The 26,221-nt window shown below is 42.0% G+C and overlaps 1 protein-coding gene across 1 annotated transcript; it reads left to right on the forward strand.

Moving 5' to 3' along the window:
* Positions 1-1,966: 1,966 nt before the first annotated feature.
* Positions 1,967-25,834, forward strand: LOC125303524 (kelch-like protein 25). The gene is given in 5 exon segments (XM_048257306.1): positions 1,967-2,013; positions 2,634-2,751; positions 3,718-4,719; positions 4,722-5,561; positions 24,835-25,834. Coding segments are annotated over 3 exon segments (1,875 nt in total). The 5' UTR covers positions 1,967-2,013; positions 2,634-2,687; the 3' UTR covers positions 5,531-5,561; positions 24,835-25,834.
* The last annotated feature ends 387 nt before the right edge of the window (positions 25,835-26,221 follow it).

A 26,221-nucleotide genomic window follows, 5' to 3' on the forward strand; every position in this document is an offset into this window, starting at 1 on the left:
TGTATTCGTGTAAGACTACAAGGCATTGAAAGAAAATGTCGAAAATGTAGGTTTTCAAGCTTCATGACGCATCTTAGCTTTGGCTGTGCCACAGGTCAGTATTTGAATGCAGACCTCCTCTAAGTCACTGTCCATTTGTATTGCTGATGAAAATGTCCCTATTTCAAAACAGGTCATACAGAATTAGCCCTTTCTTTTACCCTGAACCATGGCCATGGCAACTTGCATGGATTTAAAAGATCTAGAAATTTAGCCTGGCTAATAACCCGACCAATCTAAAACCAATATTCCAACTAGATAACTCAATTGCATTTGAATGCAAAATTAAACTCTTTTTTTTTTTTTTTTTTTTTTTTTTTTTAACATACTTGTATGTCTTTATAGCCACTAAATGTTTCTATGCAATATGCATGAAGATAATGAATGTAATATGCTGAGTTGATGAAGACCTCAAGCCTTTAGTTCTTTGTATTACAAATGACAGAAAGGAGATGCGTAGGCTCACATTATGAAATTGATGTGAAATTGTGATGTCCCCCAAAAGTTTGATCAAGAAGCTGCCACCAGAGCACCTCATGTCCATAGGATTTGCAAAATTGGCATTCGCACCCTGTGTGGATATGATGCATTTGATTTCAGTGACACAGTGACCGGATGGGATTAATTGATGTTGGTGAATTGAAGAGGGTTTTGACATTGAATTGCTTAAAGCCAGAGAGCAGAGATTAGGCAGCATTAATTGAACATGTGAATGCTGGCAAAAAACGTGCTGGTCTAATCTGAATTAGTGTGTGTAAGCCTATTTGTGTGCTTATGTGAAAACTGAAATTTCTGTAAATCTGCAACTAAATTTGGGCAGCCGTGGCCCACTGGTTAGCACTCTGGACCTGTAACCGGAGGGTTGCCGGTTCAAGCCCCGACCAGTGGGCCGTGGCTGAATTGCCCTTGAGCAAGGCACCTAACCCCTCACTGCTCCCCGAGCGCCGCCATTGTAGCAGGCAGCTCACTGCGCTGGGTTAGTGTGTGCTTCACCTCACTGTGTGTACACTGTGTGCTGTTTGTGTTTCACTAATTCACCGATTGGGTTAAATGCAGAGACCAAATTTCCCTCACGGGATGAAAAAAAGTATATGTACTATACTATACTAAACAGCTGCGCTATTATGATGATCTCCTGCAGATTCTACCACAAGTTTGTTAGTCAATTTCAGGTGGGAGGTTCTAGAAACACTTAGAGGTGCTGAACCATTTTTTGTCTGGTAGATGTGTGTTTGCCACTTACAGTTCTGAGATCACTTAAAATTGGGAGTCACACTAGTTTTCTAATCCTCCCACTGAGTTTAGGCTGCATCGTCGTACTGGTTCAAGATTGTTTGGTTTGCTAATTTGATTCTACAAGAACATATTGTTTATGTATTTGGTCAACAAGAACAAACTGAGCAACAGGTAGACTCTTCTGGTGTGTGTGGTCAGTTGAGCAACACAGTCGGATCATTACTGCATTCACACCTTGCAATAGGCCAACCGGAAGCATCTTATATTGAATGTAATTTCATTTAACAAAATATTGCCCCTTAACCTCATAATACGGCATTGCAATACAATGTCAATTCTACAATACTGATGGTCTAGAGGATATGCAGCTTTATTAACTACAGCTATTTTCATACATACTAGTCTTTTACTTCTTTGAAAAAAGGACCTTTGTTAAATGTATGGTTAAAGAAATGTTAAAATTGTTCATTATGGAAGTGTTTGTCATGCAACCACACTATGACCCTTCAACCCTCATCTTTGGTCAGAGTCTGATGCAATGGACAGTCAGTCTTTCGAAAACCACATGTCCTAACAGAAATGTAATGTCCGTTGTCTTGGCTAGCACGGTCTTTCGAAAACCACATATCCTAACAGAAATGTAATGTCCGTTGTCTTGGCTAGCACTCTGTCAGGCCTTTACCCATTTGGAATTGGATGGATGGATCTTTTAACCACTGACAGACTGCGTACCAGCTGGTAAGCCGTATTAGTCAACAAACACAGAGAACTTGCCAGTGTCTGACTGACTCTCCCTGAATTATAGCAAGCCCCCCTCCCCAATTTCCCTGGTTTGTTTTGGAAAGTTGAGAAGCACAGGAATACCAACACCTCATCTGAAAGGACCCCAGGAAGGCTATTAGTTAGGAGAGTGGCACTGTTTACTGGGGAAGAATACTCAGCAGAAAAAAGAGACTTTTGTAACACTGCTTCTCTCTTGGCATTACAATGAAGCGGTGGCTCTTTCACATCCTTATGAATGCCTGGGCAAGTTAACTAGCCTGTTCACTGGCAGTGATTCAGCACCTTGCGTGAGTGACAGTTGCCATAGGTGATGGTGTTGCGATGGCTGTGGAACTCTGTAGCAGTGCCCCTTTAAAGAAAACAACGGATTTAGAGCACTGAACCTCCCGTATGGATAGGGATAAAAGACGTTAATTTGATTGCAAGAATAAAAGAGGAGCCTTGAATACTAGGCGGCAGAATATGCATCTTTCCCCTCCTCCCTAGGGTACAGCGGTGATTGCAAAACATAGCTCTGTGTTGTTTTATGCTTTGATTCTGTCCCCTTCTGTCCTCCATCTCTGAACTGCCCGCAGAGGGACGGTGTTGTTGTCAGCGTGACCCGTTGAAGTGGCGTCTTTGGGGGACCAATGCAGACCCCCTCTCAGATCCTCACTCTGAGTGCCTGTGGCTGGGTCAGCAGCTTCTGTCGCTGTAAGTGACAGACAAAATGCCTGCAGCCCTTTTGACCCTGTAAAGCGGCCTGTGTGGTTCCACAAAATAACCTTTATCTAAAGTGAACCCCAATTCTGGGGGGTTCTTATTGATATAGCTGATCGTAACTAATCGTCGACTGGAATGCACATGAGCTCATGTCTTGCCCACAGCCTGTGAGAGTGGGACTAATGTAAATGTTGACATTGAACCACACTAACTGCTTATAACAGAACTGCATCCCAACCCTACCCTCCATTTTGCCTGTGCCCTGCACCCTTGTTCAGACCCCCCCCCTCCAATCTGTTTGCACCTGCCTGCAGCCCCCACGCTTTCCAGTTGACCCCAGAGACTGTTGCACTGTGAATTAAATAGACCACATATGCATGTCAGCACATCTTTTACAAACAATATGTCACAGATCAGGACAGAGCTGGCTGTTCAAAGTCCTTCCTATTCGTTATTGTTCTCTATGGAAACATCGCAGTGCAAAGATATGTCAGTCCATAGGGACCTCTCTGTTAACTTGCGCCAGAGCTGCAAGTGCACTGCTCCACAAATTCAGGGTCTTGCTTAGCTGCACTTAAATGTGTTTGGATGTTAGATGCTTGTAAATGACCTTGGTTGGCAAAACTCAAGAGCTGTGGATTGGACAAGCAAAAATAAAAGTGTTTTGTTGGCAGAATTTAATTAATTTGTGATCAAAACCTATAGCACATCTAAAATGTCTATCTTTAAGTTCCAGTAAAACAGAGAAATGCATTTCGAAGATATAATAAAGTAAATGTTTAAGCTTACTGATGAAACTCTCTTTAGCTTTAAATTAAATGAGGCCAAAGGATCCTTATATAGGGCAGTGAAATGCATCCACTAAAACACTATGTGTGTAAAGTGACCTATTTGAGTGCAAGAATTGAGTTTTTTTTTTTTTTTTTTAATGCATGTTCCTTTTACATTTCTCTGCAGTTCGAGAGATCGGGACAAGTGAGCCGCTGGAGACATCAGAGAAAATGTCAGTCAGCGTTCATGAAAACCGCAAGTCTCGGACCAGCACAGGCTCCATGAATATCTCGCTGTTCCACAAACCATCACATCCGGACAGTGTGCTAACGCACCTTAACACGTTACGCAAGCAGTGCATGTTCACAGATGTGACTCTGTGGGCTGGCGACCGCTCCTTCCCCTGTCACCGGGCCGTGCTGGCCGCTTGCAGCCGCTACTTTGAGGCCATGTTTAGTGGGGGGCTGCGCGAGAGTATCGATAGTGAGGTCAACTTCCACGACAGCGTGCACCCAGAGGTGCTAGAGCTTCTCCTGGACTTTGCTTACTCGTCCCGCGTGATCATTAACGAGGAGAATGCCGAGTCACTACTGGAGGCAGGAGACATGCTGCAGTTTCATGACATCAGGGACGCAGCTGCAGAATTCCTAGAGAAGAATCTGCACTCGTCCAACTGCTTAGGCATGATGCTCCTGTCAGATGCCCATCAGTGTAAGCGCCTGTACGAGCTATCTTGGAGGATGTGCCTGGTCCACTTCGAAACTGTTCGAGACACAGAGGACTTCTACAACCTTTCCAAAGACAAGCTGCTTGACCTAATCCTTAGTGATGAGTTGGAGATTGAAGATGAGCAGATTGTGTTCCATGCTGTGATGCGCTGGGTGCGTTATGACCTAGAGAGTCGAAGAGACTACCTGCCAGAGCTGCTGAGGGGTATTCGACTAGCTCTGTTACCCTCGGAATGCCTTATTGAGGCAGTTGCATGCGAAGAGTTGGTTATGTCAGACAAAAGGAGCCGGCTGATAGTGGAGGAGGCCATGCAGTGTAAAAAGAAGATCTTGCAGAACGATGGAGTTGTGACCAGTCCCTGTGCCCGGCCCAGAAAGGCTGGACATACACTTTTAATCCTTGGGGGACAAACGTTCATGTGTGACAAAATCTACCAGGTGGACCACAAAGCCAAGGAGATCATCCCAAGTCTGACCTGCCAAGTCCAAGGAAAGAGTTCAGTGCCTGTGCCATTGGCTGTAAGGTCTATGTGACTGGAGGGAGGGGTTCAGAGAATGGGGTGTCCAAGGATGTGTGGATCTATGACACTGTCCATGAGGAATGGTCAAAAGGGGCACCCATGCTAATTGCACGGTTTGGCCATGGCTCTGCAGAGTTGGAGAACTGCCTGTATGTGGTTGGGGGCCACACAGCCATTGCTGGTGTGTTCCCAGCCTCTCCCTCTGTTTCACTCAAGCAAGTGGAGCGGTATGACCCTCTCACCAACAAGTGGACAATGATGGCTCCCCTCAGGGATGGTGTCAGTAATGCTGCTGTGGTCAGCGCTAAGCTTAAGCTATTTGTCTTTGGTGGTACAACCATCCACCGAGACAAGGCGTCCAAGGTGCAGTGCTATGACCCTGTGGAGAACCGCTGGTTAATTGCAGCTGAGTGCCCACAGCCCTGGCGCTACACGGCAGCAGCTGTGCTGGGCAGCCAGATCTTCATCATGGGGGGAGACACAGAGTTCACGGCCGCTTCTGCTTACCGGTTTGACTGTGAGACCAACCTGTGGACTCGAGTGGGTGACATGACTTCAAAGAGAATGAGCTGCCATGCTGTGGCATCGGGAAACAAACTGTATGTAGTTGGCGGCTACTTTGGGACACAGCGGTGTAAAACACTAGACTGTTATGATCCAATGTCAGACAACTGGAACAGTATCACTACAGTGCCTTACTCATTAATTCCAACAGCTTTTGTGAGCACTTGGAAACATCTTCCTGCCTAGTAGTCTCAATCTGGAAGTGGAATCAAACTGGGTAAGCGTTTACACTATTTTAGTGCATTTGCGTCCTGCTTTTTCTTGTCTGGTTTTAGCTATATATACTGCTCAAAAAAATTAAGGGAACACTTCAATCATACACTGGATCGGTACTCTGACACTGTTTGGCTCTGAGCACAAGTAAAACTTTTGAGGTGAGTTTTATTTTGCAAGAACTGTCATACATTTTGTGAATGTAGTTTGAGAATAGAGAAAAGGAAGGAAGGTTTCAAAAAATGTGTTTTAACAGTTGTGGAAAACTGTAAGTGTTCCCTTAATTTTTTTGAGCAGTACAGGTATATTTATTTATTTGTTGTTTTAGAAAATGGCAATGTAACAAAATATTTCAGAAATATTCATCCAGGTAAAGCACACGCAGCGTGACAGAACCTAACATTTACTCATTTACAAGTAGGAGGTAAGTCACCTAAGCTTGTTTACAGTATCCTCTTGTATTAGAGGCCATGTAATATTTCCTTCTTTGTGAGGTGGGGGGGCATTTCCTGTTTTTCATGGGATGAGTGTGGGAGTGTCACTGAAGGCAAGAGAGCTGTGGAACCAATTAATGAACATGGTTCTGCAAAATTGGCCAGGTCCTACCCAGAATGGACTTTATGCCATGGGAGGCTCTCGGCCAGCATTATAGTTCTGTTGGAATGTCAGCTGGGTTGTAACAGCATCTTCTGTGATATTATGCTCCTTTCATATTCACTTGGATACTGAATATCTTCTATCTTCGTTTATGCCCAGCTGGGTAACTTTTTCTTCAACTTTGGCACACACATAAATAGCCTTGTTGACACCAGACCCTTCTCAATGGCTGAGAACTTGTGACTTTCAGCAGGGCTGTAACTAGCAGTGAACCTAAACTTAAATTGGTGCATTAAGCTCACAAAATAATTTCCAAATCCAAAATTTGCCAGGTCAACTCTAAAATCCTTCAGCAGCTGAATGTGCTCATTCACTAGGTGCAATGGTCTGAGTAAACTGGTACAGTAAAGACATTTTTAAATATATCACAAAATATTCATGGGGAGAAGACACTTGTTTATGCATTACTTATCTAAAAGACAGGTGACAGATTAAAGTTCTAGCACTACAATACAACTGAGGCCCCACCAAAAATATATAATGTTGGCCAAGCGCCGTCTTTGGTATATAGTCCATTGACCATATATGAGAAGTGTCTTCACTTTTGACAGAGTGTACACTGTCCACTGTTTATTTATATTTATTTATATATATATTTATATATATATATATATATATATAATAAATAAATAAATGGATTATGTATGTATGTCATTGTGTGAAAACATTTGGGAAGTCCAGATAAAGTGATTTTAATGGTCACTAAAGCACAAAGCCGCTCTTTCAGAGCTGACATTTTCCACAGTCCCTCACTCCGATCAATGGGACACATTTCTCATGTAGAGCCAATGAACCACTCCACTCATTGATTTGTGATCTGCATTACAGAGGCTCTGTAGTCAATTGCCTATTAGCTCACAAGCTGGAGAACACCCGCTGCAGTTCAATCAGCTGTAATTACTGGCTGGCCTATCAAGTACGGGCTATTGTCATGGCCTGCTGATGTCAATCACAGGCCCTGTCCACACTGAGACGCTTTTTGGGTTAAACGCACTGGTTTTGCTTCGTCTTGGCCGATCGTCCAAACGAATCCTGTAAACGCACTGCCCGAAACCGCAGTTTTTTGAAACCTGGTCCCAGGGTGGAAAAATCTGAAACCGTAGCCTGTGTATTAATGATGTCATCGCCACACCTCAGCTGCCCTGGACTTGACATTGCCTAACAATACTAGTTTTCATACATGACTACCTATGATTACACTCAGTAGGATAAATATCACAACTGGTGCTGCGCAGCGCCAATCATGACTCATTCTCATGACTTCATGAGAAGATCATTATCATGACTTGGTGGACTGAACAGTGTTTTCCCTGTGTTTTCTTGATGCATTTCTAGCTATCGTCGGTGACGTGAGGGAACTAGTCAGAAGTTATTAGGGAAGTGCGGTGTAAGTTTAAATTAATTTGTGCATAGTGCCGTGTCATTCATTTATTTTACATGTCTTACAACATAAACAAATACATTCATAGTCTAGTGAAGTCGGATATGAGCATACAAAGACGCGTAACTCATGTTAAGCCTATGGTAGATGCGCACTAAATGCGAATGCGTGATTTGATGCAGGCAAAAGTATTGACTGTTACTAACGAAGGTATTCTAGCAATATTATAAATGTGGCAACAGAATAGCCTAACTTGGGTAGACCTAGCGTGTAGTAGCCTATGCATTTGCGGTGATAGCCAAAACTAATGTGAATCGCAGACTATCCTACAACCAAAGAAAGTAAAGGAGATTATTTGTACGGGACTGCACCCTTCACAAACCTTAAAAATGAAGTTTATTAGTTTTACAGTTGAGTTCACTATCAGTCCACACAAACAATTCGGGTTTCCTTGCACTAGCCATTTTCGTCCTAGCCTATTCTGTCTGTTTGTATAGCCTACAGCGCGCAAGCTTTGGCCAATTTCTGTAAGAAAACAGTGCTACCTATAGGCCTAGGATATGAAGTAACGTGTTGAGATGGATCCGTTTGGACGCAAATATTCTTGATAAGGTTCCAGGAAAGACGGAGGAAAAAAAGTTTGTTTTGGTACATGTGGACTAGCCCCCAGTGTCAATTCCAAAGTTCAGCAGACTAGTCCACACAGAATCATACAGTAGTAGGTATAACCAGCAGTCTGAAGAAATATGTTTTATAGGATTCCATAAGCTGTTTACATAATATTCCGCTACCCCATCAATAAATTACAAGGCCTAAAAGATGTCTTGTATTTTATGCTTGACTTCAGTTAGAAACTTTATATAACCAAAGCAATGCTGTTTTACCATGTCATGGGAATAGGAATGCATAATAATTTATATTCGGCATCATGACAGTCCAGCCTGACGTTGTTATGGTTTTAGTCAGATTGTGTATTTAGAATAATCTAATAATCTACATTTTGTCTGCTTGGGGTGTCCCTGTACTTGGGGAGTAAGTGAAGTCAGCTTGGAGTCCACTTTGTGAATGGGGGAAAAAATAGAGAGTACCTGGGCATCCACACACTGACCTTAGTAGACTCTCACATTCAGATGCAGTTCATAAAACATAAGGCTTAGAGAACAAGGCTGAGATTCCTAGGCTGATTTAGGATAATTGTCCGTCTTATGCCTTTCTTACATCTATGTAGGCCGAAGCAGAACTTAAACTAGCCGCCGTTAGTTTCAGCTGTTTAGTTTCACCCTGTGGCTGGAGACAGTTGGAGGCAACAATTCCTGTTTTCATCACAGAAAGTGCAACCTTCATGTTTGTTCTCACGCCAAGACCACTGGAGAGACAATTGATTTCCCCTTAGGATCTTGAGCAGTTCCTCGTATCCCCAGAGCCACCACAGGTTATTTTTTCTGCTGTCGCCACTGCTGTCTGTCCCGATCCTGTCTCCATCATAGCCACAGCCATCTGGGTCCTTCCCTAAAGATGTGTAAACCGTCTCTCCCATGATTAATCATTAACACCTCCCCCTCTATCTCACACACTCTCCCTGACACACACACACACACACACACGATGCCTCCCCTGTTGAGCCCAGATAACAGCTGAGAAATGACATGAATCTGGTTCTGATCTGGCACTGACCCACACCAGACCAGGGCCAGATCTGCTTCCTGTGCAGCCAGTGTCGGGCGCTTCTGCTGGTATTCGTCAAAGTTTTTGGACACAAGGACTAGCTTAGAGGGAGCAAGATGTTTTTCTGTTTCAAAAGGTGAGGCCAACATCTGAATCTCTTTCCTACAAGATGAGAGGGGTATAGAAATGCTCACGGATCTCTTGGGCAGCACTGTAGCAGTCCTGTAATGCTTTCTGACATTCTGCACGTTGCATGTTTAATTCTTTCTAATCCTTTTTTTTTTTTTTCCTGACTTCTGGGAGGGTGAGGCAGGTACAGGTGAGCATGGCTGCTGGTTGGTGTTTATAAATACCTGTGTGTTTATTACGCCACACTGGTTCAGTGTGCTGGCGGTGTGGAGAGAGAGACGGACAGAGAGGAATAGTGAGTTGCATGAATTGATGCGCACTAGTGCTGGCCTGGGAATCCTGTTTCATGCCATAAATATTTCAACAACTGCAGCAGCCAGCTAGAGAGAGAGAGAGAGAGAGAGAGAGAGAGGACACAAGACTAAAAGATGGAGAGGCAGAGAAAGGGAGCGGGAGGAAGGACATAAAATATATAGAGAGAGGAGGTGAGAGAGTGTAGGAGGTAAAGGAGAGAGAGACTTACAGGTGATCTAGACAGAGGGATGGGAGGACAGCAGATGAGTAGAAGTGTCAGGAGAGTGAGACAGATTGGAGGAAGAGAGAGACAGCTGAGAGAGGGATATGATGTCTCACCTAGAGAGAGCGCAAAGGAGATGGAGGGAGAAAGGCTGTCTTGCCTAGAGAGAGTGAGACAGTTGAGGAGATGGAGGCTGTCTTGCTTAGAGAGAGCTGAGACAGTTGAGGAGATGGAGGCTGTCTTGCTTAGAGAGAGCGAGACAGTTGAGGAGATGGAGGCTGTCTTTCCTGCTCCAGGGCTGCCTCTCACCAGGCTGAGATTTATCCAGAGCTGATTTGCCATTTATCCATCTACGGCTTGAGTTGAGGGCTCTCTCTCACACACACACACACACACACACACACACACACTCTCTCTCTCACTGTCAGAAACCGTGCCATTTCCAGATCTGTGTAGACCAGCTGGAGAAAGTGAGCGTTCTTCAGGACCATGTGTTGAATATTTATTTTTGTTTTTTATCAGCACTGTTATAGACCTGTCTGAGGTGAAATTACTATTCCAACTAAAAACCTCAAGTCCATCCCGTTGTGTTAGATGAAGCAGGGTTCCTAACAAGAATTAATTTCTAAAAATATACATTTAAGCCCAGAATAATTCATACCCATGACAAATGTTAATATATTGCATTTTCAATTTACCAATAGGCTTTTTTGCATTGAAAAGACATAACCGTGAGACCAAAGATGATGTATTGTGAGATAATATAATAATGAAATGTGTCTGTTTTCTTAGTCAAATTAGAAATAAAATTAAATCAAAAGTTAAAATTGAAACAAATGTTTGGCTTGGGTATGAATAATCCATTGGGTTAAACTGTATAATATGTCATGAGTATATATTTTTCTTGATTTTATTTTTATTTTGAATGAATGCCATTTTGTGTCACATTTGTTATCCGAACATTACCACATACAGCTCTGTTAATGTATAGAATACAGCTCTGTTTAGAGATGTATAGAAATAGGAAGTGACTACCTGGAGACTACCCTCGCTGCCCCTCACCTGTTCTGCGGAGTTCCTGTCACGCAGCAGGGTGTGCCAGACACATGGCGCTCACTGGTTCGATGACTAGGGAACTGGCCTAGACTGATAAAGAAAAACATGTCAGACCTGATCTCCCAGTACTGTTAGTTGCTTGAGATAGAAGGACTGTCCAGACAAAGGTTTCCAAAGTGAAATGTGCTGAGTGACGGCCCCTCATATTTCTCTCATCCATAGTTTATTATTATTATTATTATTATTATTATTATTATTATTATTATTATATTATATTATTATAATAATAAAAGTGGTATGGTGCTTACGCAACCCTTGAATAAAAAATAAATAAAAAAAAACTGTTCTTGGTAGTTTCTAACCATTAATTTTGTCAATATTTTAGTATCTAACTGTAAACTTGGACCACTTTATTACAGTATATCTGCAAGCACCAAATTCTTGTTTTAAAAAGCTTGCTCAGCAGACCATCAGGCATTGATATGAAGTTTACAAAGGACACGGTTTGCTTCGTGAAGCACCTGAGCTCTGAACCTGAGCACATACAACATCAGCAAAGCATGACATCTCACTGCAGTGGATCTGATGACTGCTAAGAATCTGAGCTGAGCGTAAAGTGCCTTGTAACCTTCCCCTTACTTACTGCAGCCCAAATTTGTTTGGGCTAATTCACAGAACCACTGCCAACCTCAGCCCTGCTACCTACAGTATACCCAGCGTTTTCCTGGCATTGCATTGCATTCTGAAATTTCAGCAGACCCACACACACACACACACACACCAGTGAGAGGGAAGTGCTGATTACTGCAGGAAGAACAGTAGACTTGTGTAGTGTACAGGTTGGCATGATTAGATCAGTGGCAGCGGTAGTGCACATTAATACATTGACATCTGGGATTTTTGGTGAGGAAATTAGTCCACTGCACTCCTCTCCTCTGTCAGTGAGCAGCAATTCAAATAGTACTGAAGACCTTTCATTGGATGAATGCTGGGGCTGCAACATACAATTATTTGCAGTTGATGAATCAGTCATTTATTTGCTCAATTTGTTGATTTTGTTTGATCAATAAAATGTCTGAAAACAGTGAAAGAAATGTTGATCAGTGTTTCTCAAAGCCAAGTATTCCTCAAATGTCCACACAGCAGAGACATTTAGTTTAGTGTCATAAAGTATGGCACAAATTCACTAACCGATGATGAATAGTTGTTGATTAAGTTACAAGTTGATAACAAATAATCAATGAATTGTTGCAGCATTATGGATTGTCCATTGGGCAGCTCACAAATGTGAGAAATTAAACGAGTCAGGGATGGAAAAAGTTACTTAATTATCATTTGACCTTAATGGAGAAATATCGGTCTCGGTGAATTCTAATTAGTCGGTATGAAAAAAACATGAAAACAATCGGTTTTACCTAGCTTGAGTTGCTAGTTCCAGCAGCTACAGCAACCAGGCAGCTACAGCGCTACACTGTGGGGGCATGTCCGTGAGCCTCCATGTCAAAGTCCTTTTAGGCAAGTCCCTCCACTCAGTGGCCATATTGCAACGCTTTTTGGGCACTCAATGGGCATCCTCTTCGGCAGAAATGCGTGTAAGCAAGGCTTCACGACACCAATCTTGCTCCAGCTGCGAGTTCACAACACATAATTGGCACGATGTCTTCACAACACACCACATGATTGGCTCAACGTATTCACATGTCAATGTTTTGCCGAGGAAGGGGTGGGATATGTGTAGACAACGGCCATATTGGCGTTACAAACTAGCCCCATACATTTCTATGGAGGATTTTTTGAGTGCTGTGTCTCCACATTAGAAAGTCTCTGGTGTAGTGCTGTAGCTGCCTGGCTGCTTTAGCTGTTTTTTGTTGTTGTTTTTTTTGTACAGACAGTACTCGGTGACTAGCCTGGTCCTACCAGACTCTCGTACATTTCATAATGTACAGAGTCTGGCCACTTTCCATTGTCAATCGTTAACTTCCTTGAAGGCGAGTACTTTGTTGAAGTTTAAAATTATCTTCCATAATGATCTTCCATAACCAATCACTAACATTTGGTTATGTCATGCTCAAACTAGCGCACAACCTCAACGTCATTGTTCTCAGCCACCTCCTCTGTTCGCTGATTGGACACTTAAAATTTGGCCTGAGAAAACCCGCGAATAGACCGAAATCCCAGACGACGTGCTGAAGGAAAATGAAAATTGAGCGGAAGTACGTAAGAGGTCAGAGCCAGGCTACTCGGTGACGTAGATGACGGTGATGTGATTTTTTTTCCTTTAAATAAGCCAAGTTGTTGGTTGCTGCAGGGTGTGGCAAATGTGTGAGAACGTAACAACCAAGAGGGGGTGGAATGGGACTTATGGAAGGGATTGGATGTTCCTTAAGGTTTCCCCCAAATCATAAATCATTAGACCCGTGCAAACTTTAGTGAAATGACCCAAGGGAGTAAATTAAAATACCAAAACCTGTCACTTTTAAATTTTATATTTTTTTAAGGTCCTAGTTCCACCCCTGAGTTAAGACAGTCTTACAGTGTTCGTTTTAGGACATCCTCAGACTCAGGTGTCAGACTCAGAAAAACATCGGTCATCTTCAGACAAAACTGCCTCAGCGTCAGAAAAACCTCTGTCATCTTCAAAACTGCATCAGCGTCAGAAAAACCTCTGTCATCTTCAGATAAAACTGCCTCAGCGTCAGAAAAACCAGACTCAGGTGTCAGACTCAGAAAAACATCTGTCATCTTCAGACAAAACTGCCTCAGCTTCAGAAAAACTTCTGTCATCTTCAGACAAAACTGCCTCAGCGTAAGAAAAACCTCTGTCATCCTCAGATAAAGCTGCTTCAAACCAAACTGCCTCAGAAAAAACATCTCTAAGGAGTCAGGTCTCAGAAAAACCCTGTCAGAAAAAGTGGAGTCAGGTCTCAAAAATGCTGTCAGAAAAAGTGGAGTCAGGTCTCAGAAAAAAACGCTGTCAGAAAAAGTGGAGTCAGGTCTCAGAAAATCAGGTCTCAGAAAAACCGCTGTCAGAAAAAAAACAGAGTCAGGCCTAAAAAAGTCTCAAATGAAAAGTTATTGTGGGGACAGAAGAAGACGACGGATACAGAACGGTGAGTTTATTATTATGCTTAATACATTCATTCTGTCACTGGCATGTTATATTTGGTGCTTGGTTAGATGTAGAAATTATAAGTAAAGGTAGAAAGTGATCCAATGGTATACACATTGTAGGAAATCCATGTATGTAACTTAGCTAACCTCACCCAGCTAGTAACATTAGCAGCTGCTGTAAGGCACATATTGGAGTAAGCTGTACTACATACAGCAAAATAATTTGTTTTTCATTGGGACTACGGTACATTCAATGAGCTAGGGAAAAGTGGGTTAAACATTTTTCCACCACTTTAAAGTCCAGAGCGACACCTGGACCATTATTTCTTACTTTTGCTAACCGTTTCCCAGTTGTACACTACCTACCTGTAAGAAACCTGCATCATTATCATCACATCATTATTCCCAAACCCCCATAAAGACAAATGTGCTATGCCATGATGTAATACCAGACCTGACTCCACTTTTTCTGACAGCATTTTTTCTGAGACCTGATTCCTTAGAGATGTTTTTCTGAGGCAGTTTGGTTTGAAGCAGTTTTATCTGAGGATGAATGAGGTTTTTCTTACGCTGAGGCAGTTTTGTCTGAAGATGACAGATGTTTTTCTGAGTCTGACATCTGAGTCTGGTTTTTCTGACGCTGAGGCAGTTTTGTCTGAAGATGACCAATGTTTTTCTGAGTCTGACACCTGAGTCTGAGGATGTCCTAAAATGAACACCGTACAGTCTCCTTATCTCTCCTAGAGTTTTGCGTGACCCAGTGTAAATGTTATTCCATGTCTTCCCACGGCAAGCCCACACTGCAGTTGTTCTTGAAGAGCTGGAGGTATAATTGGCCTCCCTTAAGTGTCAGTGCACCGTTTCTGCCTGGTAGCTGGGGGGTGAATCAGACTTGATTAGATTCTTATTTTTAGGATCCAGGCAGGGTGCACTCTCTGAATCACTGTTGATGAGAAGGGGGAGGTTATTAGCTTCCTTTATACCACACACCCACCCCAGAATATGCACACAGAAAACTCCTCTTGAGGTGATTCCTGTACAGTAAGAGATGGTATGAATAAACCGCCATAATTTTTACCAGTAGAACTGTAAGCTATGTATTGCCTTCACCTAAACATGAAAGATGACAAATCTGAAGGTTGTTCAGTATGTTTGTAGCTTTTGGCTCTTTTCCAGTTAGAACATGGATCTGCAGGCTTACACTGCATTACAAAAGTAAGGCCTCACGTTTTGCCATTCTTGTTTTTTATGTGGATCTTATGTGGAAGGTAATTAGCATTGGTATATCATAGCCTCCTATAAGGGCCATGAGAAAGCAGCCACCACACAGACATGCAGCCTTTCCCATGATCAGTCCCATGTGGGTAAATCCTACGACCAAGCACTCTCCACTCTTCTCCTCAGAATCTTTTTTCTTGACCCTGTGGGAACTACATGTAAAGTAGGTGCTGAGCAAAACCAGGAGTTTCTCATTAATGGTTCTGAAAGCTGCTGGGAACGGCTCCAATTTGTCTCCATTGTGAGAATAGTGGAGACAGTGGGTTTCTCGGTTTGGTTTTAAGAGCAGGAAGATAGGCTAAAATAATTGCATGGAATTGGACAGCTTGGTAACCAATGTGGTTTATAGAGATTGTGTACAAATCCAGAATGTCATCAACATAGTGACCGTAACAATGGACATTGTCTCGAAGGTGTATCTTGAAGTGAGTCCAAACCAACAGCAAGATGAGGGAAGTTTGTGGTTAAAGTGATTGCTCACAGTGGCAAGCTCAGCTGATTTAGCTTGATGGTGACCACACATCTGATTTAAGCTTCCAGAGTACACACATTCACTGTGCCAGAGGTCACTTTGGATTAAAATACATTTGTGGGAAATAAGCAAAAGCCAGCTGGGTGTTGATGTGTGTGTGGTACTGGCACTTAAAGCATCTGGAACTGTCAGAGGTTGGCCCTGACACAAGCTCATAGGCCTGCAAAGTGCAATTTCAGTGCCTGACTACAGATCATTTCAGAGCAACAGATTATGTCTTTTTTTCTTAAACAGTTTCTGAGATCTTATTCAGTTCATATTAAGCTTATATGGCATAGGCCTATAGCATTTGACAGAAAAAAAGGCATGTGTCTCTTTCAAGACCTTTTTCAATCTAGAGGTCAAAGCAAACCTCTTTTGAAAGAGCATTTTTTATAAAGGTACAGACCAAGGTTGTGAAGTTTAAATATCCTTATTTTCCTTGCTTACTCATCCCACCCACATGTTCGGGTGGGTTCTACATACTGGTATTGGTCAAATGACTGTCAAATGACCATCTTCTGTAATATGATTCAGGTTTCTAGAACGCACTAAATAAGTGAATTCGTCCAAATTAAAAAGCTATTACATAACTTGACAAATGTTGCAGTTGTTATCTTTATTATTAGCTTAGATTTTCTTTCTTGCCTGTCATGTTATTACTCATTTGTCTAATTTACACACACCTATTTGTGTTTGCTGACCATTATCAATGGATTATTGTCACGTCTAAAATTTAGAAAAATGGACTTTGTTCTTTAACTCATTGAATGCCAAGCTGTTTTCGGAAGCTTTGTCCTAGAGTGCCAGCAATCTAGACCATTGTTGATGATATTTGTACAGCCACAGCATATTCTGTGTTATAGCTATGAACACATACAATGGCTCGCTCGAAAAGGTGAGACTTTAAGCTCTCAGTGGGTGCAAACCGTATTTCTACACACTTCTGTTCCTGAGAAATCGAAGCTAAACAGTGGCTAGTTTTTATCAAAATCGCTGTTTTTTTTTTCTAGAAATGGAGATATAACGTCTTTCATGAAATATGAAGTGTTGCCTGTAAAGGAAGGAGAAGTGACCTAGCGAGACCTGGCGAGACTGCCACCTAGTGATAGACCCACGAAAATGGCCTGGTTTTGAGCTGGTGTGCATGCGTCACTGATTCGACCCAAAGCGGCAACCGAGTTATGATAAAATGTCCAGGTAAAATGGTTTCATGAGTTTTCGATCGTCTTATATTTCATTTCCATTCATCACAGAGTTCCCAAAATCACATATAAGGTGTGTTAGAGTGTCTAGTTTCGTAATTTAGAAAAAAGCTAAAAACGTAATATTACGTTTTTGGCACTCAACGCATGGGAAGGAAAAACGTAACATTACGTTTTTGGCACTCAATGAGTTAATAAGCCCTTCATACTTTTTCAAGAGTAAGTAATAGTTGCCCCATGTAGGCTACCCTAGCAATGTAGCAGAGTAACATTCAGACATGCAGCTCCTGTGAGTAAAGGGTAGGAAGAGATTTAGGTGAGATTTGGCGTCAGAATGGAGTCATGTGACCCTGCAGTGAGATCTGCTTTGCGGCTGGTTCCTGCCTAGTGAGCACTTTGTATTGCGCTGTACTGCATTGTGCTGTGCTAATCCAGGTTATTTGCCAGTTGGACAGGCCCTGCATCCTCTGCCCCCACCGCACGGCATCCAGAAAGACTGAAACAGCTAATTGTTCCTCTGTTTCTAGGACCGTAAATCGGATTGCGCTGATATAATCTGATCTGCCATTGTGGCATTGGCATGTTTCTGTACATGGGAACATGGCATTTTGGCTCGCCCCACAGGGTTCGCCAACTGGAAGTGGTGACTCGTCTGATAGACATCTGTGGCGTTACGGAGCAGACACACAGTAAACACTTCCACCACCACCACCCCATCATGCTGGGTACACTTACGCTGAGCCCTGTGCAGAAGGCCAAACCCGTTTAAACTGGCACCAGATGCAGCGAGCGTTGAGGGCATGGTGCGAGGCACTCCTATCACCGGGAGTAAACTTGAGTCATCATTCTCTACCATGACTCAGCACCCTTCTCCTCTCTGCGCCTCATGCCCAGAGATTTGCCCACTAAGCAGGACAGTCTGGCGCCTGGAAGGAGTGATACACTAGATTTGAAATTCACTAATTTGAAAACAATGAAATGTTTGTATGCCTACTGCACAAAGACGTTTTAAACACTTGTGTTTACTGTATGATTGGAGCTACTCTTCCCACAATACCTTGTGTGTGTCTTTGACTGCACCCAGCTGTCTGCTCTGTGGCTTGTAGGATGGATGTCCTGCAGCACTGTCCTGTCGGGTGACCTGATGATATTTATGTGAGGTGAATGGTGCGCTGGGCCAGCTGGAGCCTCAGCAGGTTTAACTTTGCCAAATTTAACTTTGTGGGGGCATGTTCAGTGTTGTCAGAGAGCCATATTCAGGAGCTTGTTGGCTCGAAAGTTTATTTGGATGGGATGATTAGTCATTTTGGCCGCCTCACTCTGTCGGGAACTGACCTCTCTAGAGTTAACGCGCAGGCTCTGGAGGGTTTTGAAGTTTAACTGCAGCTCAGGAATAGCCCATATAGCAACCCACAACATCTATCAGTTTTTGTTTGTGTTTTTTATTTTTTTATTATTATTTGTTGTGCCTGAATTGATCTCGATGGTTAATATCAGGATGGACCATTACAATTCACTACCTCTGTGGCCACAAATCCATTAAAAAACCCCAAAACAATTTCATGCAGTGCTCAGCAATTTGCGTAGAGTAAAGCCGTTATGTTTGACATATTTTTTAAGTGGCGCCCCCCCACCACACACACACACACACACACACACTACCCTCCGTGTGTACAACTTAAACTGTGAAGCATTCCGAAATAGTTTGACTGCTTGCTGCTGTGGCCGCCGCCTAGCGCTGTCACACTGCAGAGGAAGCGGATTAGCATGAAGCTGGATACGTGGTGCAAACATGCCAAGGTGATGAGGATGGGATTAGCTACTGGTAAGCCAGCCGAGCTCCGTAGCGGATAGGGTTTTGTGTGTGTGTGTGTGTGTGTGTGTGTGTGTGTGAGAGAGAGAGAGTGTGAGGGTTCAGGGAAGCTCCTAAAAGGCTTCAAATCTCCTTAACCAACCTATGGATATGGAGGAAATGAAGGAAGGGTGGTGCTAAGAGGCTCTTAAGTGCCTGCTTCAGTTTCACTTGTGTGTGGAGAGGCTCAGAAATGCTCTTGAAATATGTACTCCTGATAGGTTGTCATAAAATAAAACTACTTATACAAATATTTATATTAATACTTGTGAATTTAGTCATAACATGAACCGTTTTTACACTGCTTGGATGGACATTCAACAATAAACTGCTGGGATCTAACCAGTACCACTGCAACCTTACACTACCTTACCCTCTAGTTCTCTGTTGGAACTATGACTTAACAACCATTTGGTGGCCTCAGATTTCTCCTGCAGAAGTATCATCTGCCTTGTGTTTTGGGACCAAGCCCTCACGAGAATAAAAACGGGAGTTAAAACAAAGGTTACGTAAGATGGCTTCACAAACACCACATATGGGAACTGGAGACACATACTGAATTATGACATTAAGTAATGCAACATTAGATCATGTCTGGTCTGCCAATGACAGGGCCAAATTGCCATTGTGCATGAAGACAAAAACAACAGAGTAATGATAGTTAGGATGGAGTGAAGTTCACTGGAGCAACCAAAATTATACAGCATTTAACTTAAATACATAATTAAGTGTCTGACAGACTAGATGCTGATAATATGCCATACCAATTTTTAAAACGTAATTTCTGTTTGGTGTGGATGGATGGAAGGAATGATTGGATGACTGCAGTTGCAGTTGGCTTAGTAACCTTATAATTAAAAGTGTCTGCATTGGCTTCATTAGCGGTATTCAGTAATATCTGAAGTATTTCTCCAGGTCCCTCATAAGAGAATGGAGATACTGCTTCACAGTTATAGAATGTTTTGTATATAGCACAAACTATTTAGTTTTAAATTAGACATTCAAGTGCCTTTTTAAATGAATAATGCAGTACTGCCCTTCTGAACCCAAAAACATGTACAACCTGGCTAAAATACACTATACATTAAAAATAATAAATGCTGTACATCTGTTTATGTTGACAGTGGCATTGATGTAAAGAAGGGTTCCACAATAGCATTATACATTTTCACTGGACCAAGGAGGTGCCAGCATATCACATCGGCACGTCTGCTTGCTCTGCTTAGGGAATGATATTTGTGGTCAGAGGCTACTAGGTGAAACAATGGTTGTTATGAAATCATATTGCACAAGCACATAATTACTGTTTTGAATGTCATTCGTAACAATGACTTCTGAAATTATGTCAAACCAGACTTAACACAGTGGGTTTCATTGAAATTAGCCAGACACTTTAGTATAGATTCTGTATTCTGTCCCCAGAATCTATTTTGACCTTCAAGCATGTGTATTGCATAGTAGAGTCATAGTATGTGTGTATGGTGCAGTGTTTCCCCACATAATTAAATTCCATTTGTGGTGGTAGGTTTGCAGAATTAACTTGAATGCAACAGTTTAACAAATTAGCGCAGCGTGGTTATGATGCTAACCAGATTTAAGCACAATTTAGTACAACCTGGAAAATCATTGTGTGGTGGTCAATGTTGATATTGTGGTGGGCCGCCACAAATAAGTCAATGTATGGGAAACACTGTGGTGTTTTCAAGCTTCTGTCAGGTCAGACACCGGTCCCAATATTGCAACAAATAGCACTTATGCTTGCAACAGCGCTAGTCTTTGTTGCTACACAATAGCCATACTTCCTCTCGCCAAGGACTGATCCATACACCAGGCACTGACGTAGCTCAGCAAAAAAGAGAACCTGATACCTGGCCTAACTTGTCTTTTGTTCAACTGAAAGAGGTTTGACAGCTTCCTGCTGTCCTCCATGGAAGCCCTCCCCACCCTGCCCCCACCCCCCAGGGCTGTATCCCTGGGCATGTAGCTCACTGAGCCCGGGTCAGCCCCAGCCCTAGTGATGTATGGTCTGCCGTTGGCTCCATCAGAGTGATGAAGCAAATCTGCCATGGCTTTGTGGCCTTTTTGATATGCTGGAGCTTTTTTTTTTTTTTTCTCAATGTCTTTGTTCAGTGCTGACAAAGGAGCTAGTGGGGGGGGGGATTTCCTCTCTACCTGTGTGACAAAGGTCAGGGAGAGAATATGGAACTATAACAAAGAATAACATAATGAGGTCAATATGGTCACAGTCAAAATGAAAGTCTACATGGTCACACAGTCAAAACACTTATTTTGTTGTGTATTCTGTAGTGGTGAACTGTTTGGTCAAGTCATGTCTTCAAGTCAAGTCTTGAATTTCCCCTTGGGATCAATAAAGTATCTATCTATATATCTATCTATCTATCTGTATCATAGCATTTAGCATTTAATCTAGGTTGAGTCTTTTTTGAGATGTTGATCACAGAGTGTCACAAGTGTGAAGTGTTTTGCTAGCATGTTTGCATGGGCATTTTCTTGCATCAATGCCATTTTTGAAAAAATTTTTTAGCTGTCCCAGAATAATTTTGTTCCATTAACCAAATAAAACTTCCATGAGAAATTTTATTGAATTCTATTGATGTTTAGGTGGCCCACTGAGCCTCTGAAGTTTCCAACTAAAGACATCCATAAAGCTAGGCTGTAAATATCCTTTTTTCTTAAATAACGCCAAAAATAATGGGTTTAGCCCTATAATGTCAATGGAAGTTGAATATAAATATGGACTTTATCATTTGATGTGAGTCGCGGTGTCTCTATCTTTATTACTTCCTGAGATATGGCAGTATTGTACATTTCGGGGAAGATGCAATAAAATGGCCTTTGCCAGGCATTTTCAATAAACAACATGAAAGTAAACTATCAATAAAAGCTTGCTGTCATGGGTTTTGCCAGTACCAAATTTGAAGGCTGGAAAACAATATATGTGGTCAGCTAATGCCTTATCGAATGAACCAAATGAGGCCTGGCGGTCATTTTTCATAGACTCCAGAAATAACAAGTCCTCCTTGTTCTTCACCAAGCTTTCAGCGTTTTCTGGCCACAGAGCAAAAGTCTTGTCAGTTTTTCTCCATCTTCGGAAGTTTCTCCAGTGTAAATGGGCTGGTCCGTCGTTTCAGTGGGATAGCTCAGAGTTTGGCATTTTCATCCAAATCAGTGCCATTTGGGGGCAGCCGTGGCCTACTGGTTAGGGCTTTGGGCTTATAACCGAAGGGTGCCCACATCCACGGCTGCTCCCCGAGCGCCACTGTTGTTGCAGGCAGCTCACTGCACCGGGATTAGTGTGTGCTTCACCTCACTGTGTGTTCACTGTGTGTTCACTGTGCTGAGTGTGTTTCACTAATTCACGGATTGGGATAAATGCAGAGACCAAATTTCCCTCATGGGATCAAAAGAGTATATATACTTATACTTAAAAGTTTGATGATTTTTTCACAGGCTTTCCTCTCTGATATCAAAGGAATGTTGGCCTTTTTATGAAAGCTGGATACCTGGAACAGTACGATATTTGCTGATTCCCACTTTGTCCTGTTTTCTGATGAACCATCCGAAAGATACCACACGAAGCAACTGAGAACTTGGCGACAGTTTGGAAGCCGGAACCAGTGATAATCGAGTCATCCTGAACGAGGCCACTGCCCAAACCAAATATCCAAGACGATTGTCTTATAGACAAAGTACATTTTGAAGACTGTGGATTGGCATTAGTAGTAATACGCTCTCCACTAGAAGCCATGTTGCAAGAAAGTTCATGTAATCCTGTGTGATACAACTACTATTCTACACTAAACAAAATAGTCCCACGCATGTAGCCTATATCTGATTTGGAATTATGATATTTTTATAACACCATAGCAAAACAGTTAAATTAAATGATTAATGAAGTGTTACAATACACATTTAAGGTGTTTTTCATCAAATAACATATACAAAATAGAAAAAAAAAAAATCTGAGAAAAATCACCAAAATATGTATGACAACATAAAAAAACCAAATGTTTATCCAATGAGCTATGTGCTTTATGGCCTTAATACGGTTATTATTCAAATAACTACTAGCTAAAAAATTGATAATATTGAAATAATGTAAAATATACCCCCATAGTCCCCCATATTGCGAGGTGATTTCCTGAATTTGGCAACAATTTCGACCATTCATAAAGGTTGATGGTGGGCCACCTAAATATTATCCAATTTACTTCAGAATTTACCAGGAATGTTTTTTCGCTTATTGGAACATAATAAGCATAGGGACAGATTCATTTGCATAGTAAAAAATATGTCATCTGAGGCTTAGGATGATACAACAATAACACTCTACACCACCCAGTAATGGGCATAGTAAAATCTTTCAGATACCTGAAAAAGTATGTAGTTATGGAGTCATTGTTAGTTAATTGAATTAATTAATTAGAAAATCAAAACCGTATGTTATCAATCTGAAGTAGATCCATTTTTTTTAGTCATGTTGTGAAGTTTAAATGAACTTAAGTTCCATTACTGTAAAATGCACGCTCAACACATATCTAGATGGACACAGCAGGCTAAGTAAAAGCAGTCAGTTATGGTCGGGAGAGATAGAAGTCAGAGCCAATGAACATAGCCACTGTCAGATACCTGAAAAGTATGTAGTTATGGAGTCATTGTTAGTTACTTAGTCCAGGTGCTTTTTTTGCCAGCATTAAGTGAACAGATCCACCGCGTCTCCCACTTAGTCAGACCTTGCTCTGGTTCAAAGATAACTAAGCATATGTATGGACCCTTTCAAGAGAGTTCCATTATCAGCATCATAATTGGCCCCACAAGACTTCCGTTTTAACATTCCATATGTTATCTTAATGCAGTGGAAGTAGATTGGGGCCCAAATAGAACGTTCAAGCATTGTTTTTGTTTTCATTGTTGAAAGGGTCTATTCATTAGTATTTTCGGTTACACTTTACTTGAAGGTATCTACATAAGAGGGACATGACACCGTCATGAACATGTCATAACAATTTATGACATGTTGCTTCTGTCAAGTGTCATTCAGTTTTTTGTCATGACAAGTTAGAGTAAGTGTTCGGGTTATGACAGTGTCATGTCACTCTTATGTAGAAACCTAAAGTAAAGTGTTACCGTATTTTCTGTACTCCATGGGAATGTGTCTCTGTTTCTGTATATTGCTGAGCTTCACAAACTCCTCAGCATCCTTTTCATAGGTGGTCATTATGACTCAGGGATGGATGATTAGTCGTGTGTTTGAGATTATCTCATATTCAATCGGTCATCATTACTCCATTACCCCATGAGCAATGACTTTCACATTTTTCACAGCCAATTAGTCAAGTGGCTCAAAATTAGTCAAGTCCGTAGCTTTACACAGTAAGATACACCTCATTTCCCAGGATTGGAGCACATTGCTGAGTTTTAGAGGGCACAGTTCATCTTGCCAGTGATCGATAATGCCTCCCTCAAATGAAAGATGAATCTGCAACAATAGAAAGCCAAGGGGCTAGGGATGTCGATCTGCTGTGGGTTCAGTGCCATGTGGTAAGGCAAGCAGGACCTCTGACTCCAAGGTGGGAGCGGTATTGGCCAATGCTGGGCTCCAGTCCCCAGACATTTGATGGATTGATTGTGTCCCTGATGGTGACCCCCCAACACTCATCCAGTTTAGGTAGAATGCTTGGATTTCTCAAACTATAGACTTCGGACTATGGTCCGCAGAGTCAAAATGTGTCCAGTGCTTCAGTCAAAAAGTCTAACATGACCAGGCCTCAGGTCAAAGAAGTTTGAGAAAGGGTATTGTAAACAACAATGCCTCCCACACACACTCAGACTCACTCTAGCCGTGTAATGCCTTATTTTTAAATAAACTCTGTCTCTGTCTTTTATCTATGTAGGCATCACACACACCTGACTTGGGAGGAAGACCTGGATCATCCCACCAGTCTTGCTGTACAAACTGTGTTTGTGTGAGTGTCAGTCTGTGCACGGACGGAGCAGCGGGGGCCGATCTCTGAGTGGGGCGCTCTCTTGGCTAAGAGCTAACAGCTAGCAGGCAAAAAAGAAAAGCTCAGAAAAAAAGAGCTGCCCTCTAACCTCACCACCCTTCACACACTGAAGTCCTCCCGGGCCCCAAGCGACCCAACCATCCCATAATGAGCACAACTGAAGGGAAAGAGGCAGGCCTGGGCCCACAGAAGCTTCTGAGGACAGCTCTTGGACGTCACTGTGAAGAAATGCCTTTCTGGTGACATCAAATCTGCAGCTTAACAAAAAAAAACAGTCCTCTTGTTGTCTCTTGTTGTTGGGTGTTTGCTGTTGTCACCTGAAGCCTCTCTCAATTTGCACAGTAAACAGATGTGAGACACCTGAGGGTGTTTATATCATTCCTACAGTCAGTCGTAGACAACGACCTTCAAGCTCTCAGACCAGATTCAGTTCCTGCGGTTCTGGTTTTCTTCCATACAGCACCACTCACTCACCATCTTTGGGAAACATGAGCACACAGACGCTTTAATGATGAATTTCACTGTTTTTAAGCAGACTGAAAGGCTGTTTTTATGAAATATACATGACCAGGGTGGGAGTGGAGGACAGGTTTACTGTTTTAAAGAGGACTTGACAATTTATGAACTGAAAATGTCTGCTATTTATTTCACTACCTGTGAAACACAATTCCTGGAGGCATCTCCGATTCCATGGCACAACAAACTGATCTTGATTATTATTAATATAGATATCTGAAGTATTGAAAAAAAGTTGATGAATTGCATTGCATTTACAGTTTTTCTCAGTCACTTTGGTGCTTTTCTCAGATCAGAATGAAAATTCTCATAACTATTAGTTCAACCTCCACAACATTTAGTCATTTGTGCACATCATAGTAGCAATTTCTCCTTCCTCTGAACAAATTGCAAATGTTTTTGAACATGTATCAGTTGCTTTGTCATGTCAGTCAAAATGAACTATATTTATGGATGCTGAATAGTCGTTCCCAATAAAACTAATAGTCTTCATTTCATTGCTTGAGTCATTACATACAAAATTGGTGAACTAGTTATCAAATTCTGTCACAATGCTGTAGAATTGCAAAGAGCATTAAAACTGTGAAATGTACATATTCAGTGTCTTGTACTCACTTACTCCCCTAACTACAGCAATTTGTAACTTTACTGTAGTTTTCAGATGGCTGTATAAGTAGTGTATAGTGCTGTCTTGAGCATTTTCAGGTAGTGTCACCGAGTTCTGACCTTTTTTTGCATAGGAAAACAATGAGAGCATAAA

The sequence above is a fragment of the Alosa alosa genome, chromosome 11 (genome assembly GCF_017589495.1).
Source record: "Alosa alosa isolate M-15738 ecotype Scorff River chromosome 11, AALO_Geno_1.1, whole genome shotgun sequence".
Lineage (NCBI taxonomy): Eukaryota > Metazoa > Chordata > Actinopteri > Clupeiformes > Clupeidae > Alosa > Alosa alosa.